Here is a 12,674-nt window from a genome sequence, read left to right on the forward strand (position 1 = left end):
GGATGATAAATAGATCAGCTAGCTACCGCTTGGATGGAAAAAGATCAATGTTTCATATTCTATACATAAGTGAAACAAATAATGAGCTCCAATTAGATTCACAAAGATAACTTGCCAGTTATAAATAATGTGTGCTACAACACACAAGAATGACTATCTTAAATTAATTTAAAAAACATCTGACAAACAAATGTGCATGCAAATACAAAAGACCTTTATTGAAAAAAAATAACAATCATAGACAAGACCTCCCAAGAAGAAATGTTAAAAATATTATTAACCTTATCATGCAAGACAGTCACAGTGTGTGAGCACCTTAAGAAAAAGTTAAGCACTACAGTATTATTTAAAAAACATGAGCTGCCTTACAGGTCATCTAGCTATGACTCAGATAGTGATTTATATATTATGAATAGCATGAAAGGCCTGAGTTAATTTAGCCACAATACAGTCTCTGAGCACAGGAGTTGTTGAATGGTGTTAAGGCAGCATGCGGAATAGAAAGACTTAAAATATCTGACATCAGCTTCAGGTTAGTTCGAGAGTACAGCACCAGTGCTTTGCCCTCATAAAGACTGAGCCTGAAACTGATACAAAGTGATGTGTTCTGCACTTGCAGGTGGGTCTCATGAAGACTGGCATAAGTCCCGGCCCCTGGTGGTCACCTATGTCAGGCCCGGAGGACCAGCAGACAGGTAGCATGGCGTGTGTGTGTATGTGAGTGGACACCTCTTCAGATTCCCTCAGCAAAAAAAAATGTCAAGTAAACATAACTGAGAAACGTAGTGTCTTAACCACCACGGATCTCAAGAATGCGTTGGTCTGCATAAAAAAAAGGAATCTTGCCAGTTTCAATAGTTTTATTAACTAGCATACTGTATAAAAAACAGTATGTGTCATTTTGCAAAACACTGGCCCAGAATATACTGTAGCCCTATTTTTCCACATGAGAATAAGCGGAGAAAGTAAGTCAGTAAAAGTAGAAAAAAAGACTACCCTTACTTACAATTGTGTCATTACATTCTACAAGACACTTCTTTGGCATTTCCAGTCACATATTGAGGCCTAATCTTGCACTGTAACAAATCCTTTTAATTTAAATTATTGATATCTGACAGCTTGAACATAATGGAAAGAATGATCTCCTTCTGTCTCAAATGCAGAACGGTTGAGGGTGACAATGGATTACTGCAGTAACAGCTGAGAATGTTCTGCATGAGGCCTTCGTGCTAGTCTTTACCACTCTCTTTAAGTAGTCCAGTCTAAACCACTGAAACCTCACACACAGATTACTTAGGCTGGCATGGATTATACTGCAACCCATCAGATAAATTTGGATTTAAACTTTCATTTAAAGGACAGAGTCAAGTAACAAATTCTTTCAAGCAAATGCCATATGAAGTACTGTTTTATGTAGCTTTAGTCAATTTTAAAGAATTCTTTTCTTTTGCCGTTTATGTAACATATAAATCTGTAGCATTACAAGTACATCATGTTTTTATCCCAATTTCTTTAAACTGGGATGGAAACATTCATTCTGTAGTGCATGCATTTCTGGTTAAACAGTGTGTTGCAACCAGTTCCTGGTAATGTTTGTCCTCCACATTTTTAAAGTGAGACAGATATTAAAAAGAGGTTAGTGTTGTGTGATTCTTGTAGAGCAGAGGAATCAAGGACAGGCCTTGCAGCTGGGATAGAGTTGTTTCTTGATCTCCACAGGGAGGGCACGCTAAAAGCTGGTGATCGTCTCCTGAGCGTCGATGGAGTTCCACTCCACAACGTGTCTCATGCTGATGCCCTAAATGTGCTCCAGCAGTGTGGCCAGGAGGCCCTCTTCCAAATTGAGTACGATGTCTCCATTGTCGGTAAGAAGAGATTGTGCAGTTTTCTCCTATTTTTTTGTTGAATCCTAAAACTACAGTAAGTAAGAGTATAGTGTTGAATTTAAAATGCGTTTTTTGGCAGCAAGTGGTAATAAGTAGTGGTAGCTTTAATAAAATATGTAAACACATGCAAAGATAATTCTGACAGGAAAAACATGTTCACTGACACTGACTGTTTAAAATATATCAAATTTGTTTCAAAGTCCATATTCCATTTATATGTCTGTTATATCATTTCAGCCATATACAGTAATTACATGCAAAAATATTTTAGAAACTTTGATAAACCAGATTGGTTTTTATTTTATTTTGTCCCTGAGACCATGCTTTTCTATTTTTTTAATTGATTTTTTTTCTGTGGAATGTGAAGTTTTTATACGGTGTAGAATATGTGTTAATGTCAAAATGTAAAGCCCTAAGTATTATTTGAAGCTGCGGGGTTTTAATTAATATTTAAAAGGCCCATGCTGTTGTGGATTTGATTAATTTCTCTATTAGTGACCATTTCCTTTTGTTGACTTCTCTTGCGAAAGCTGGGATTCAGTGGTCCTAAAACACAAATCTGTGGTGTGATATTTATATGGATCTTTCCAATAACTGCATGCTTCTGCTGTTGTAGTTTGTGGAAAAAATGCAGAATATGTCTCTTTGAATAGAAGAAATAAAATAATCAATGTGATTGTAAATTAATATCTATTCAGCGCTGAAAAAAAATCAAATGGTGGTGTGCTATCACTTTTTTTGCTTTTTAGTTGCTATGACCTTAAATTGCTCTGCCATTTTGAAAAGTCAAGAATCAAGTGTATCTCGCCTTGCCAGCATCAATTAGTTTCCCTGACCTGATTTTAATCACTGTTTGTTTTCATTCTGGCTGAGCTGTAGGCTACTGCCCTTTTCCTCTAAATGAATTGTGCTGAATTTGAAAGACTTTTCACAACAAGCGCTCCAATGAATGAACTCTGATCCTTAATGTAACACTAGATGTACAGTTTGTGGCAGTGTAATTAAGCAGCATGCCAGGTCATGAGACAGTAAGGTACTGTACTTCATGGCTGCCTAAATGTTTTTCTAATTTATTTCTGAGGATCTCAAATATTTTATGCACTGTGCTGCCTCCCGCCCAATTGCTTTGAAGTCAACAGGAAGAGCAGCAGAATTCAGTGAAAGTCTTACAACCTGCAGCACATCCTATTATGTTAAATAATTTGCCACTGTGGCATTTCATGGGAATAAATTTGTCGGTAATTAACATGCTGTATACTCATTTTCTCCAACTATATCAGCATTGCAGACATATTTGTAGGTCCTTTGTGCAATGTTGGAAGAAGAATCTTTTTTAAGGTACATGGTGAGATATTTACAACAGGCATGCAGACCAGAGAAAGTCTTCATTCCATAATTCCTATACATACTGTACCATAAATCACTAATATTCATATTAGTAACCAATGAATGTACCCTTGTTGTTATTCAACTGTTCCAATAATACTAGTTGGTGAAAATAATCATTTTCCTTAAAAAACACCAACGTAAATATGTTGACATTACCTACTCAGCAAAAGAAAATATATACAGGTAGATCCCATTAGCATTTACTGTATAGCAGGAGAAGAATGGAAATCCCTGCTGTACACAGAGGGCAATTCCTTAAAAAAGATGTTCAAATGCTATTGTTTTTGGGGGTTGTTGTTTGTGTTCGATAGATTCTGTGACAAACGCTTCAGGTCCTTTGTTGGTTGAGATTGCCAAGTCTCCAGGAGCAGCACTTGGAATCACCTTAAGCACTACAACACACAGGAACAAGCAAGTGATCGTCATTGACAAGATCAAACCAGCAAGTGTGGTAGACCGGTAAGACCGGCAAAGAGCAGCTCCTACACTACATCCCCAAATTACAGTACCTGGTTGTGAGCTCTCATGATAGCACTTTGACTTATTAATTCTCTTTTTATATCCGTGCTTCATGGGCTTGGCCACCATGCATGTGAAGAGACGTCTGTTCTATTTACTGTATATGTAACTAGTTACTCAAGAAGATGTTTTGCAAATTTGGCTCTTCTGCTTTCCATAAGGTGCACCAAGCACCACTAACTTGTATCTCCTAGCTTCTACTTTGCCAAATTGTACCTGATTGTAAAAACACTCAGGAGCAGTATGAAGCTGATTAAGTTAATGAACAAAACCTTGAAGATTTCTTTCTGGAAGGGCATAGATGGTTTTAATAAATTGAACCAGTGGTGTCGAAATGAATCCTCAAGGTCTGTAGCGTCTTGTCTTTTTTTGGCTGACCTGTTTCTTAATTGGTTCATCTTCAGTTTTTCACATTTTCATTTCACATGGCTTTATTACAGTATGTCAAAATTATTTTGAAAATCTTGGCCAAAAGAAGAGAGCCAATATTCATAACATGGCAAAAAGCAAGAAATGAGTGAACAACAAAAATAATCATTCTAGGATTTAAACTTAATTCTTCAAATAATAAAATAATATTTTACTGTCTCCATCTTAACTCCTTCACATTTATTTAATTAATTTTAGTATTATGATCCTCTTCCATTTAGCAAGTTGAATTCTCAGTAATTAGATTAAATGATGGAGCTCTCACCTTTTCCACGTGTAAATGATTGGTGCCGAAGGCAGAAGAGGTGCTGATTAGAAACTTGCACTATGTGGGGAAAAAACAGCTTGGTTTTAAAAATAAAAGAGTGATGTATTTGGGAATTAATATTCTAGGTACAGTATATATTATATTAACAAAACATATCTTCCATTAATGTTTCAAGACCTGTTGAAGTACAATTTTGGAGATTAAATTGTGTACAGTATGTACTGTATTCGACCAATGGTACTAGGAGAGAGAGAGAGAAAGGAACTTAGTTAGCTTCCCATCTACCTGTTTTGCCAGTATGTGTGAATTATATACCAGACTCCTAACACTGATTAGGAAAACTAGCATTTTATTGTGGTTTTCAACATGCACCTATATTAAAGGAGAATGGATAAAAAACATTACATATATTTAAATATTAGTGATGTTACTAATAAAGTATTTGAAGTAAAATACTGTATGTACTGTACAAGAAAGAACAAAAGAGTTAGGAGAAATTTAATTACACCCAACCTGGCCTGTCACTACATTTGCACTTGGAATTCAGTTGTATAATTTTGACATTGCATTTGTATCAGTTCTGCACTAGGTGTGGCAGGTATTAATTGCAGAGTTTTAGCCAGGACTGTATTGGGGTTTTCCCTCAGGTGTGGGGCTCTGCACGTTGGAGATCACATCCTCTCGATAGATGGTACGAGTACAGAGCACTGCTCACTTTTGGAAGCCACACAGTTGTTAGCCAGCACCACGGAGAACGTCAAGCTGGAGATCCTCCCTGCACATCATAGCCGACTGCCAATCAAGCCACAGGACACTGGTGAGTAGGAGAGTTTTCGATAGACGGTATTGCTTCCTTTCCTTGTTTTCACTAAGCCAGGCTTACACTACTTGACAGCCGCATTACCATCTCATTTCCGGATCTCATCTGATCTCGGAAACTAAGCAAGGTTGGGCTTCGTCAGTACTGGGAAAACCTCAAGGAAATATTTGGATTGTAAAGTATAATTTACAAACTTATACTCCAGTAGCGTGACTGGGACACTTTACCGTTTTAGGTTTGGATAATATATTAAACTGAGGACCTGGCTATTTCTTCAAGATCCCATTCTACTATTGGTAAGAGTAGGGATGTAACCCTGGTATCCTGGCTTTATTCCTTGCTAATTTTCCTACTGCACATCACATACAGTAGGTGATGCACTTTTGTGGAGGTTGCAGTGGGTCCCTCAGATATGTTAAGCTCTTCAAAATGTAACCTTCCTGATATTTGTTAAGTTTGTGTAAAAACAAAAATCTTTTATATACAGTATACAGATGCTGTATAGTTGGATATCTTAAAATATCTAAAGTAAATGTAGATGATGCATACATAGCTGTATAGGCAAGTCTTCAGTGCACATTGGGTAGAGAATATAGCTTTCAGGAGTTTTAAAAATTCTGAGAAATTCATTGATGCAAACAGACAAGCTTCTCTTCAGAGTGTATGATTCATAAATCAGATTAACCATTATATATTTTGGGTCAAGGAGTTCCAGGGTATTTTTCAAAATAGTCTTATATCAAGATACTAGTATTGCGTAGGTAAGTATGGGTTACATTTACATATTTTGGACTCAATTTTCAATCCAGTCATAAATTAGATTAATTAAATGCAGAATAATGTTACTGGAATGTCAGTGAAATGGCACACAATCAGATTTCTATTGATTAAAAATAAATTTATGTCTGCAAGATTCATTTGAAAGTTGTATTTTTGCTTTTTACCCACAGAAACACTTCTGTCCCAGTGTTGAACATATGTAGTGCTGTCATTTTTTATGGGGTTTTGAATATGCGGTACATTACAACTCAGACAGTAGTCGTTGTTAAATAAGGAAATATAAGCTGATTTCAACACTTGCCTGTTGACTCTGCAGGGTATTATTTTTCAAATTCCTATGTGAGACTTACTGTAATTGAGACCTGGAGAAGCGCATTCTGGGCAGCATGACAAGAAAAAATAAAATGGGTGTAAAAGAAACACTGCTGTGAAGAGATACAGGTGCTTTGTAATATTGCGTTAACAGCCTAGCTTTTTGGTTTTAGTTTAGTTTTTCTTTATCACATTGTCTTGTAAATCCACCAGTACAGGCCGTGCACTGTATGTGTGGCAGTGGTGAAAGGAGTACATATTTCTAATATTGTAAACTTCTTCTGGCTGAATCAAAGTTCTGGCTGAAGTTAGTTTTAGTTTTGTAGGCCACGTTTGTGTTTCCCGTTCAAAATAGTATACATTTCATAGGTTCATATCACTTTATTCTGTGCAGGGGATCGATTCTTATGCTATGCTTATTACTGGCTACACTTGATTGTACTGCAGTGAGCAAGGCATGTACTGTACCAACTGTTGTTCGTAACAGTTAAGCATGTGTCTAAAATACAACTTTATGACAGCCAGGAATATATCAGATGAATGACAGTATTATTGGAAAAGGGCATGCTGACATAAAAAAACTTTACCTCCTTAGTTAAGATTTATGTTTTTATAATGTTTGATGTTGCCATAAAATTAATCTCTTAAGGAGATTAAAGCTTTCAGATGTCACATCAATTTTAAGCGTATACTTTTTCTTTTACATATTTACAATTTTTATGTTTTTTTCTAGTGGAGATCAGAACTGAATTTCTTAAAAATCCATACCACAGCTTAGCGTAAGGCAAGAAAAAGTGAGGATTTATGGCATTCAATTCTGTGAGGAAATTAGAACTCAGTCTTCTGGCCCCCTCCTTAGTAGTGCTCCATCCCATTTCCTTTGGTATTCATCCCCCTGAATTTTACAGATAACCCAGAGGCTCAAATGGTTAGGTGATGGTAATTGTCTCAAAATTCTTTATTCTTGGAATGAAAAATCCCAAAGTGAAATACATATACTTTTAAAACTAGCGTGGTCACTGAAGGCTTAGCTTTTGGCACTGACTGAAAACAAGACAGTCAGCACTTTGAACAAGGTCAAACTCCCAGATTAAAAAAGGCATATGGAAAATGTGAACAATCCCACCTTTTCATCCACTTAATTTTTTTTTTAATTGCACTGAAAATAACACAAAACGTGTTCAGATTTCAGAAGTAGCTTCCATAAATTGTTCCCCATTTATCTGGCTGTGTTTTTTAAGATGGGTTATCATTTTAGGCCTAAAACAGAGAAAGGAAATGATCATCTTTCCTTTTTTGCTAGTTGTAAGATTTCATAATAACTCACTTTTATTTACGAAATCTTCAACTCAAACATTGTACAGTAGCACGCATACCTGTATCTGTGCAATACAGTACATAGCAGAAGCAAAAGACAAGTTGGGGGGAGCCCAGGAAGGACTTCATGAAGACAGGAGTAAAACTAAATTAAATTTAAAAGCATGAGTGGAAAGATAGGCCCTTCAGCAAAGTTTGAAGTGATTGACAGTGTCTCTAACAGATTTGGTCAGTGAGTTCCTCAAACAAGGTCCTGCACATAGAAAGCTGTGTCACCCACTGTATGAGGTCGAATAAGCATATTCAGTATTTGAATTTAATTTAATGATTTATTGCAAGACTATAATCCAAGGTTTTAATAAGATTAAGACCTCGGATTATAGTCTTACATTAAGTGATTGAATTCAGCAACAGAATCTTAAAGTCCATTCTTAACTTCAGTAGGATCTAGTGTAAATTAAAGAGGGAGCTACTTTTACCATAGTTAGCATAGGGAATGCAAAATTCTAGACATACAGTACTGAAGCCTATTTCCCCCAGTCACTAAGCATTACAGTCAAATCTTGATTAAATAATATTTTAGCATCAGATAGGCAGGTTGAGGTTTTTCTCCAGTGCTATGCAGGTGGAAGATGCTCTTTAGATGTTCTTCAAATGATAAAACAGTCAAAAGTGGCTTTATTGTCATGTCTTTATTTGCCCTTTTGTAATATAAATTAACCATTTGATTTTCTACACCTTATTTTCTGATTCTTCAGCTTAACTCTTCAGCTTTACGTCTGTTGCACTTTTATTAATCAAGGTTTGATACCAAGGGCTTTGAAATGCTGCTCCCCATAAAACAGCCTAACTCAATAAAACAATCATCACCTGCACACCTGTCTTCTGCCAGACATCAGTACTCTTGTGTAAATCAGTGTAAATTAAACTCAAATTAAATGAAGCAATCCCTTTATCTTTCTTAAATGTTTGTGCTTCATTTCACTGTATCCCTCTGTTAGAGTGTGTAATGCACTGTTTTTGTAACCAGTTATTGATATGCATCAAGTGTTCAGATTGCAGCCACCTGGCCAGCTTTTCTCTGCCTACTGAAATTGTTTAGCATAGTCGAGGAATTGCTCTGTATTTTGGGTTTTTATACTTTAAATAGAGTAAATAAAATTGGGATTTGTGGTGTGAGCAATGCACAGTGTTTTTCAGACCTAATGCAGTCCTTGGTCATTCCTAGTACAATAATCAATTACAGTATAATGGTATGAAACTCATATAGCAGTGATGAAACTGTGTGCTCGGTGAACTTAGAAGCTTAAAAGCTCTTATTCATAAACACAAAGATCTATCATGTATAGTGGCACCCACATGGAATTGAAAAAATATGAAAAATATTATAATACTTTATTTTCACTGAGATATTGTAATCTCAGTGAAAACTCGTCATAAAAAGTAATCAGGATGAATAGTATACTGCAGATGATGCTTTACTGTTGTCCAGTGGTCCATTTTCTTACTGTATGTTATCCTAGTTTGCGTATTGTGCTGTGAGGGACAAATCCGAATGGCTTGGGCCATTAGTTAAACAAATTAATGGAATTTTCTGCATTTGCAGTATGTGATTCTAATTTCTACAACTTCAAATCATTTATTTGGTGTGGATATTTAACTGATTTGTCTGTGTTACATAACACCTTTACACTATCCTGTACTAAGAGGGATCAAAAAAGTTCAAGAAAATAACTTAAATCCTACAAATGAGTTCATTCCTATTACTTTTCATCACACCTTTCAATCTGGGACTAATTGAGCTTCATGTTTTTTAAAAGGAATATAACAAGAATGTGTTTCAGTCTGACAAGTTGAATAATTGTGGATGTTTTAATTCAATTGTGCACTAATGAGCCCTTATTTTGATACATAACAGATTTTTAAAATGAAATTCATTAGAAAAGTGTGGAGGGGCAGTACTGTATTCCTGTGGATCTTTTCAAAACCAACAGCACTGAAGAGCTGGACAAAGTTTTCAAATTGGTCTAATCAATTTTAATTAAATTTAACATCTTATTAGAAAGCTCAAAGACTTATAAACAGTGTACAGATTATATTGTTTTCCCATTTTTGACCAACAGTTGGCAACAGGATGTGTCCCTGATTTGTGGCACTTTGCATAGTAGTACAGTAGGTATGAGCAATTCCAGTCTTCACTGTTTTCAGTCCAGCTCTGATCTTGATTATATAATTAAACTAAAATATTTGTAAGAAGTACAATCATCATATATTTAGGCCTTAACCGAGTGCTAATGAAAAAGCACCCAGTAAATCTGCAGGATCAGCTGAACTGGGGCCAGCTGGCAACTCTAGCTGGAATTGAAGGGTATATTCATTCTTCATAACATTAAATAGACATAAGGGCCAAGTGTCAAAAACAATATAGCTATAATTAAGGCTGTCATGTACTTTATAACATACTGTACCAGATTTGGAGTTTTAGTGAAGGAGACTGCAGTATGAATGAGAAACAAAAGACAACTCTCTTTTTCAAAATCAAAGACCTAACATTAGGTGCTTAATGAGCTGATGGTCCTACCAACCAATCAGAGTCTCACATTCCTCACATTCTCATGCCTATCTGTCGTGTTTAATTCTGAGAGAGGCAGTCTGCTCCAGAATTTAAAGTTTAGGAAGGTGTGGAGCAGCGTGTGTTCATCTGACTTGGTGTTGAAGAGAGACTTATTGCCTTTAGTATATTTGTATTTTGATCACTGCTTACAGTAAAGAAAACCTTGGTCTGTGTTTATATTATTGGAGTCTTATATTTTTTTTGCATGTGTTCTTATACCTGATCATCATATTCTTGCACCAACCACCTCAGGATATAATGTATTTGATTTGAAAAGCATAAATCCTCCTGTCATCTTTGTTTCCTGCTGTGTCTGGGCGTCCATGTGTTGCTGGTGAAAGGCAACATTGCAATTGCTTCTCTCCCATTTCTAAAATGGGAAAACTTGGAAAAGAAATTGGTACGTAAAAACTTGCGTCCTGGCGTAAGGACAGACCTCGTGGGTCATTCTTCAAAATGAGGAAAACCCTTGGGCAATGCCTGGGAAATAAACCATGTTGTGAGACAGTGGGTGGTAGTTCAATTCAGATGCAAGTTGTCAGAACTGAGTTTAACTAACAAGTACATGCTGACCAGCATACAGTAGCTGAGTTTAAGAATAGTGTTTGATTTTCTTTCAATTACAGTGAAAGTACAGAAGAGTGACCATCATCACTGTTGGGATCCCTGTGTCAATTACTGCCACACTCAGCATCCTGGACACTGCAAGACCCCAACGTGGACTTCCTCTAATTCCACCACCAACCAGGAGTACTGCAAGTGTAACTGCCCTCATTCTCTCTCCCTTCTATTGCAATTTATAACATAACTACTTTGTATAGACTTTTTAATACTCTAGAAGATTTTTGTTTTACTTCTTGACATGAAATCCTAGCTTTCAAAAGATTTTTCCTTAATCAATTTAGTGCTGCTTTTTTGTATTCGATGGGAATTCATTTGTTGGTTTAATGATAAGTTAATTTTTTGCTGAAAAAATCCAAAAGTCTCTAGTTGTCTACTTATGCTTGGAAATGCTGGATGAAGCTGCCACATAAGGAGTCATTTAAAGCAACAAAAAACTACTAGGTTTAAGGTTAAAAACATAATCGAACTATGAACATGTGAACAACACATTGTTCAGTTGTGGATGCTAAGCATGTATTATCTGGCAATCTTCCATGACATTCCATGAATATGTTGACCAGGCACATACAGTATTGGCAGGAAGACAGTGCGTTTCCCTGATGTTCTCCCTTCTTAGACGTCTTAGCAGCTTCATTGTTGTTCGTTGCTGGTTGTTGATGCTGGTTTGAAATTTCTATAGTATTGTATAACGTGTTAGATCACTACATTCTCATTTACAATGATGGTATGGAAAGTCCCCATTAATACACATCATTTGATATTTACCAATTAACAAAGGGCGAGGAATGTATGGCCAAGCATGGTAACATGACACAAGAACCTTTTAGGAGTCTTGGTTAAAATACTGTAGGAGGAGCATAACCAACAGAAATATAACATATTCTTCGGCTCCGTCTGGAAATTCATTGCTTGACTGGCATTCCTTTTTATAGAAGGATGATAGCCCCAAAAACCTTTTCAAAGTATATAATTTTAGCCAGGCATAATAAAACGAATACCTGCAATATCAGAAGCAAACAAGCAAATTAATGGATGTACTGTATAGATTTCAGTGCTTGGCAAAATTTTGAGATGTTGTAATAAATCACTTTTTCAGGTGGCTAAAGAAAGTGATAGTAAATGTATAGTTAACTGGCTGCCCTCTTCAGCTGTGATTAAAGTGGGGGAAAAAATGGATTTGGTTCCAATGAGACGTTGAATATAAAAGAATAAAATCCACCTTTTGAGCAGCAGTAGTTTATCAACATCATTACTTATTTCAGATTACACTAAATCAAGGAGAGATTCATTTTCATCCCACCCCATATGTAGAATGTAAGATATTAATAGGTTTAGAAAAACCTATCTATGCAACAGTATGTACAATATTGTCCCAGAATTGATGGTACTGTAGCTTTAATGCACTGTGTGGCAAAACTGCTAATAGAATTGCAATGCTTAATTTAATCTGCCTTCCTAGTAGAAGTTATAATTCACACCCCTGTACATTTTAAACATAGCATAGCCAGCATTCCTGGGAGTGTTCCATCATGACAGAGCTCTCAGCCTCTATTATTATTCTGTGCTGATGATTTCTAAGAGCAGTAATTTGGAACTTTATTCTTACTATGCACTTGCTCGTGGAAGACTTGTGGAAAATTAAATCACCAGACCACAAATAGTGAGGTTGTGGCAATTAATTATTTTTGTCATAGTTGAGCTAAATTTAATCCAGTA

The 12,674-nt window shown here is 36.1% G+C and overlaps 1 protein-coding gene across 10 annotated transcripts in view; it reads left to right on the forward strand.

The window, feature by feature from the left end:
* The window catches only part of grip2b (glutamate receptor interacting protein 2b), a 290,064-nt gene that overhangs the window by 245,126 nt on the left and 32,264 nt on the right, over positions 1-12,674 (forward strand). For all 10 annotated transcript variants that reach the window (XM_069189432.1, XM_015348131.2, XM_069189428.1 and 7 more), the window contains 5 exons: positions 620-695; positions 1,720-1,865; positions 3,587-3,734; positions 5,139-5,308; positions 10,961-11,095. In XM_069189432.1, the coding sequence (XP_069045533.1) occupies positions 620-695; positions 1,720-1,865; positions 3,587-3,734; positions 5,139-5,308; positions 10,961-11,095 (675 nt within the window). The remainder of the gene's footprint in view (positions 1-619; positions 696-1,719; positions 1,866-3,586; positions 3,735-5,138; positions 5,309-10,960; positions 11,096-12,674) is intronic.

This window comes from Lepisosteus oculatus, chromosome 4 (assembly GCF_040954835.1).
Source record: "Lepisosteus oculatus isolate fLepOcu1 chromosome 4, fLepOcu1.hap2, whole genome shotgun sequence".
In the NCBI taxonomy this organism is placed as follows: domain Eukaryota; kingdom Metazoa; phylum Chordata; class Actinopteri; order Semionotiformes; family Lepisosteidae; genus Lepisosteus; species Lepisosteus oculatus.